Here is a 6,527-nt window from a genome sequence, read left to right on the forward strand (position 1 = left end):
ATCACTGCATGTCCAGTGGTCTAAGATAACATGGAGGAAAAATGATTTGTTTGAATTAATGGGGATTATTCGTTGCTAATCTTACTACTGATCTATTTGTTGTGGTTTCGTTTGGCCTGTTTTCACCCCATCTGCCTTTTGAAGTAACAACAGCAGCTCCAAAATAATCTTTTTTTGGTATTTATTTTTCAGTTCCTCATTTGATTTGGACTATGACTTTCAACGGGATTATTATGACAGGTAAGTATGGGGTTTTATTCTTTTTGGATGTTAATTAAAAAGCTTGAGATGCTCTCTTTTTCCTTTTTAAATAATATGTTTCAAATGCTACTTTTCACTGAAAATTAAAACCTCTAGTAGGATGCTTGGAAATTCAGCTTAAAAAAAAATAACAAGCCCTACCTCAACTCTTTATGTGTATGGGTTTGGGTGAATGTCTGAGCCATGTGTTGGATGTCTACAATCCCCAGAAGAGGGCTTTTCAGATGAACTATTGTTCCCAGGCAGGTGTGAGGTACCCAGCATTGGTACTGAGATCAGAACCTGGGTCCTCTGGGAGTGCTTATTCATTTCATGAGCCATCTTCAATCCCATAACATGGCATTTTTATTGATTTAAAAGTATTTTTCTTATAATAGGAATGTAATAGAGACCTAATGTTTAAAATCCTATAGTCAGCCGGGCGGTGGTGACGCACGCCTTTAATCCCCAGCACTCGGGAGGCAGAGCCAGGCGGATCTCTGTGAGTTCGAGGCCAGCCTGGTCTCCAAAGTGAGTTCCAAGAAAGGCGCAAAGCTACACAGAGAAACCCTGTCTCGGGGAAAAAAAAATTTGCACAAAATCAAATTTGTCTTGTTCTTGTGTACTCTCTCTCCAATCAGAGTGATAAGTGTCCTATCTTCAATGAAATTTATCAGATGATCATGCACAATGTGTATAAATACCACAGCAGGAAAGACAGACTCAGTTTATTTTATTACAGGAAGTATTGCATTAGCAGCTTTACATAACATGGATCACAAAGCTCTATTTGTGATGGTTATTTTGGTTATTTTTTGTTCATGTCCCTTCCCAACCAGTGGAATTAGGTTTATCAAGTTAGAAAATACACTGCTTAGTTTTTAACTATATTAGTAATGTTTTCTATAGGTGCAAACTGAAATGCCAGCATTCAGGAGGCTGAGGCAAGGAGGATCTTTGGTAGACCTGTGCTACATGAAGCTGCCCAAACCAACATCAAATAAAGCAAGTCAAAACAAAATACATACACACAGCCAGGATTTTAGAAGCCTTGCAAAATAACAGTGATTTAAACATATGTACTCCAAAGATTCAACATGACAGGCTCTATATATGCAAGATCAGTGGTGCCAAATGATTTGTTTGGCAGATCCATCTGAATCTACTTTTCTTGGTTTTTCCAAGGTTAAACATGAAAAGCTTGTATAACAAAATGGTCGTGATCAATTAACATTAATGATGTTTTTAAAAGTCTCCCTGAAAGACTTCCAAGGCAAAACTAATCTATTTTATATATAATAGATGTTTTCACTCTAGTACCCTGGCTTTTCGGCTGTTGACTGAGTCCAGGCACTAAGAATTTTAGCTATTCACGTCAGTTTGCACCACCACACTTGGCTTGTGTTTTCTTCACACAATGTGTATCATAATATATTTAGTTTCCCAAAGCATTTCATGTTGAAATATTTTTGTTTAGAGATAATATCTTGGCATGATTGGTTCTAAGTTCCCTGTGGCTGCTGAAGCCCATTATAAGAGATGATGTATATGCATAAACTCCTGAGGATTCCAGCCCTATTTTACATACCTTTAGCTCTCCGTTACTATGTTACGTATAAGGAACACTGTTAGAGTAGTGTTAATTAGCTGTATTGCTTAGCACATGACTTCAAACATAAGTCATTCAAATTGAGGTGACTGGAATTGAATGAAATAGCAGAAACGACAGTGGTGGGTTCACATGTAATCCCAGCAGTCAGCTGACAAAGGATGTCAAATTGATGTTCACATCTCCCATATAATGAAAGAAACAAAAGCAAACCACAACAAAATAATGGAAGAAAAAGTTTCTTGAAGGGTTTCTTTCTAGTTGTTTTGCCTCCCCCCCCCCCCCCCCCCCCCAGACAGGATTTCTTTGTGTGGCTCTGGTTTCTTTGTAGTGCTGGGATTAAAGGTGTGAGCCACCACATCCTGACTATTGAACAGTTTCTAATTTGTAGCAGATCTACAGAACATGCTACTTCTAAAACATCACTCTTGTTACCTTTGCAGAAAAGGACCTTACAATTTTTGTTTATCCTTGGTCTGTTTGCACTAAAGAGTTCTGTAGTTTTTTTCTTTTCTTTTTTCTACACGAGTAGACCTATATTAAAAGTGTATTTGAACTAGCAAATTTAGAAAATGAAAACATGATTTCTAGATAAGAAATTAAGCAATTTCATTCTGAATTCAGGAAAACTCAGGTAAAAGTTTTTCGTGACTGATGTTACCTGTTTTTGTTTGGTTTGGTATTTTGAGGCAAGGTCTCACTGTGTGTAGTGCTTCCTGTCCTGGGATTCACGATGTAGTCCAGGCTAGTAGTCTAGAGATCCACTTGCCTCTGCCAGTATTAATGGCGTGTGCCACCCCAAGTATGTTTCTTAAATTATTATTCAGAGAATGTTAAGATCCAAGTTTCAGGGATTCGCAGGCATCCTAAAACCCAACAGAAGTAGCTATAGTAAACGTTTCCCAAAGAAGTTGAAATTAAATGAGACTACTATTGGTTAAAGATAGTGGAGCTGGAGAAAGTAATGTGACACTTACCTTTCAAATCAACAAATATAACTAGTGTTGATTCCATCAAGCTGTCTCAGCTGACCTCAAGTATGGTGTGGCATTCATACCTATGTGCACACATTAAATAATTGTAGTAAGCTATCTCCACAATTTTGGTGGGGAATCATGTGCCATTGTATATATAGAGGTCAGAGGACAACATTTGGGTTTCTCTATCACCCAAATTCCAAAGATCAAATGGCAGAAAATGCCTTTATGTGCTGCTGTCTCACCTATCCTATGATAGGTTTTTTTTTCAAGTAGATGAAAAAAAATTGTATTGGCAGGACTTTAACTAGTAGCAGTGTTTATGTTTGAGTGATCAGAGACTTAATTAAAAATGAATACCTGTTTGCAGACTCAATGAATTTCAGTACTTTGTGAGTGTTATATTTGACTTTGTGGATTGTTTAAGTATAAGATGAGACGCAATTCATTATAAGTAATATGTTGAAAGTTCCACATAGCGAAAACAAACCAGTCAAGTCCATGATTTGGTGTTTCCCCTTGGAGACACTGCAGTGTTATTTCATCAGAGTGGAGTTTTGAATCATACCAAGTTAGTAAAAAGAAATAACTGAAACAAATAATTCTATTGTAAGACTCTTATCTTTTTATTCAATAGGATGTACAGTTACCCAGCACGTGTTCCTCCTCCTCCTCCGATTGCCCGAGCTGTGGTGCCTTCTAAACGCCAGCGCGTTTCTGGAAACACCTCTCGAAGGGGGAAAAGTGGATTCAATTCGAAGAGTGGACAACGGGGATCTTCATCTAAGTCTGGAAAGTGTAAGTGTTATTTCATTTTTATTATGGTGTGTTTTTGTGCAATGCCTCCCACCTCCCATTCTGTTTTTATTTAAGTATATGTGTATGTGGGGGAGATTATCAATGTCAGAGAGGGTGTTGACTCCCGTGGAGCTGGAGTTGTAGGTGTGAATACTTATCATGGGTTCTGGGAACTGACCAAACTTCACCATTTCTCCAGCCTTTAAAAATTAGAGATATTACTAGAGTTGACATAACTAATGTATGAGTGTGAACTTGAATAGTACAAGTGGGGAAATGCTCAGGTGGTAAAGTTACTGCACTGCAAGGGGTGAAGACCTGAGTTTGGATACCAAGTATACACACATAGAAAGCAGAGTACCTTACTTAACTCAGTTCTAACTCTGGGGTGGCTGAGAGGTGCACAGCCCTGGACTTGCAGGCCACCTAACCTTGCAAAATGAGTTTAATTGAGAGATCCTGTTCTCAAAAATAATTATGGAAACAGTGTTAATGATAGCTTTAGTCCCCACATTAGGGAGGCAGGGTCAGGCACGTAGTGAGACCCTGTTCTCTCTTAAAAGGGGTGCTGGTAGCATATGCCTTTAATCCTAGCACTTAGAAGGCAGAGGCAGGAGGACCTCCCAGTTCTATCAAGGCCAACCTGGTCTAAAGAGCAATTCCAGGAGAGGCTTCAAAGATACACAGAGAAAAACCCTCTTGAAAAACAAAAAAAAAAAAAAAAAAGAAAAAGAAATTTCACCTCCAGAATAGAGTGCAATAGTAGGTGACACTTGATGTTGACCTCTGATTTACCCATGAACACAAAAACAAGGGAAAAAGAGAAGAGAGCATTAAGAATTTCAGATTGAGTACCAGTGGTGGTGGTGCTGCACGCTTTTGATCCCAGCACTTGGGAGGAAGAGGCAGATAAATCTCTGAGGTCAAGGCCAGCCTGGTTTTGACTGGAGAATATGTTACAGTAGTATTATAACATTTTAATCATTTACCAACTGAAGATAGACTTCTTTACTTAGCTGAGTGGAGGGAATATGTTACAGTAGTACTATAACATACTTTAATCATTTACCAACTGAAGATAGACTACTTAGCTGGGTGGAGGGATGGCACGTTCCTTTAATCCAAGCACTTGGGATACAGAGGGAGGCAGATCTCCAAGTTGGAGTCCAGCCAGGGGTACTCAGAAATGCTGTCTCACAAAACCAAAAAAGAAAAAAGAAGGTCTCCGTAACTTACTGTTGTAGTTGTTACCTCTTCCATCCTTTAGGTTTGTTTTTTTGGTAGCTGTTAAAATAACAATTTGCCGTTCAGTGGTAGAGCACGCCTTTAATCCCAGCACTCGGAAGGCAGAGGCAGGCAGATCTAGGCCAGCCTGGTCTACAGAGCGAGATCCAGGAAAGGCACAAAGCTACACAGAAAACAAAACAAAACAAAAAAACAATTTCTCCCTGTGTACTGAGAATCAACTCACAAGCCCAGCCCCTAGAAAGAACATTTTCAACAGCTTGTAAATTATATTTTATTCAAGTCTAACATTGTATTTGTTACAGTGAAAGGTGATGACCTTCAGGCCATCAAGAAGGAGCTGACTCAGATAAAGCAAAAAGTGGATTCTCTGCTGGAAAGCCTGGAAAAAATTGAAAAGGAACAAAGCAAGCAAGCAGGTAATGGTCTTACTGCTTGTTTCAAGTAAAATTGGGTTATCTTCTTAAGGTAGTTTAACATGTTTGCAAATTGGGGTGTTTGGGAGGGGCATTAATTTGTTTGGAAAACTATTTGTTCTTTGATTAATCAGTGTTGTCTATATCCTTTGGGCAACACTTGCCCCTGGACAGACTTGTCCTTCTCATCCCCAGTAGAGATGAAGAATGAAAAGTCTGAAGAAGAGCAGAGCAGTGCCTCTGTGAAAAAAGATGAGACTAATGTGAAGATGGAGTCTGAGGCCGGTGCAGATGACTCTGCTGAGGAGGGTGACCTGCTGGATGATGATGACAATGAAGATCGGGGGGATGACCAGGTGATTACCTTGTGAAAGGAAGGAAAGTTGGGGGATCGGGATCCAGGGATACAAGGGGTAACCTCTAATTCCACCTTATTTGTCTATTTCTCACAGCTGGAGTTGATCAAGGATGATGAAAAAGAGGCTGAGGAAGGAGAGGATGACAGAGACAGCGCCAATGGAGAGGATGACTCTTAAGCACATAGTGGAGTTTAGAAATCATTATTCATTTACCTAGGCGCTTGTGAGAGATCAAAGTAACAGCAGATCCTCTCCCCTAGAACTTCAGCACATTCTCACTGTTCACCCTCTCCTTATCCTTCCTGTTTCATTGATTCATAATTGCCCTGCGCCTAGTTCCATTTTCACTTCCTTTGATGCTCCTTAGTAGTTTTGTTAAGTCTTACCTTGTAAGTTTTGCTTTTAATTTTGATACCTCTTTGACTTAACAATAAAAAGATGTATGGTTTTTATCAACTGTCTCCAAAATAATCTCTTGTTATGCAGGGAGTACAGTTCTTCCCATTCCTATGATTTTGGTAGTTGCTTCCCTAATTGCAGAGGCATCTCATTTACTTGTAACCCTGAGAGCAGCTTTGCATTATAGGTGTGTGTTTCCCTCACATGAGTGGGGCTGTTCAACACGAATGTAACCATGTATTTTTGTGAATGAGAGTTGGCATGTCAAATGCATCTTACAGGAAAATAGTGTAATAGTCTTAATATTTGTTTTCTAAAGTTAATACCATGGGTTATTTTTGTGAACAGCCTGATGTTTGGGATCTTTTTCTCAAAATAAACAATTCCTTATTAAACCAGGAATTTGAAGGAAAAAGATTTTTTTATTACAGTTATTTGCTTTTTTTTTTTTTTTAAATCGACCACAAATCTTAGGTTTTATTGA

General features: G+C 38.9%; 1 protein-coding gene across 10 annotated transcripts in view; it reads left to right on the plus strand.

The window, feature by feature from the left end:
- Positions 1 to 6,096, plus strand: part of Hnrnpc (heterogeneous nuclear ribonucleoprotein C) — a 28,757-nt gene extending 22,661 nt beyond the window's left edge. For 6 of the 10 annotated variants that reach the window (XM_052733300.1, XM_052733299.1, XM_052733307.1 and 3 more), the window contains 5 exons: positions 193 to 240; positions 3,464 to 3,624; positions 5,175 to 5,288; positions 5,460 to 5,641; positions 5,738 to 6,096. In XM_052733300.1, coding sequence (XP_052589260.1) covers positions 193 to 240; positions 3,464 to 3,624; positions 5,175 to 5,288; positions 5,460 to 5,641; positions 5,738 to 5,821 — 589 coding nt within the window. In that variant the 3' untranslated portion in view covers positions 5,822 to 6,096. The remainder of the gene's footprint in view (positions 1 to 192; positions 241 to 3,463; positions 3,625 to 5,174; positions 5,289 to 5,459; positions 5,642 to 5,737) is intronic. The other 4 variants (XM_052733305.1, XM_052733308.1, XM_052733306.1 and 1 more) reach the window with 2 other exon arrangements.
- The last annotated feature ends 431 nt before the right edge of the window (positions 6,097 to 6,527 follow it).

The sequence above is a fragment of the Peromyscus californicus genome, unplaced genomic scaffold, assembly GCF_007827085.1.
Source record: "Peromyscus californicus insignis strain IS unplaced genomic scaffold, ASM782708v3 Scaffold_12__1_contigs__length_115047231, whole genome shotgun sequence".
In the NCBI taxonomy this organism is placed as follows: Eukaryota; Metazoa; Chordata; class Mammalia; order Rodentia; family Cricetidae; genus Peromyscus; species Peromyscus californicus.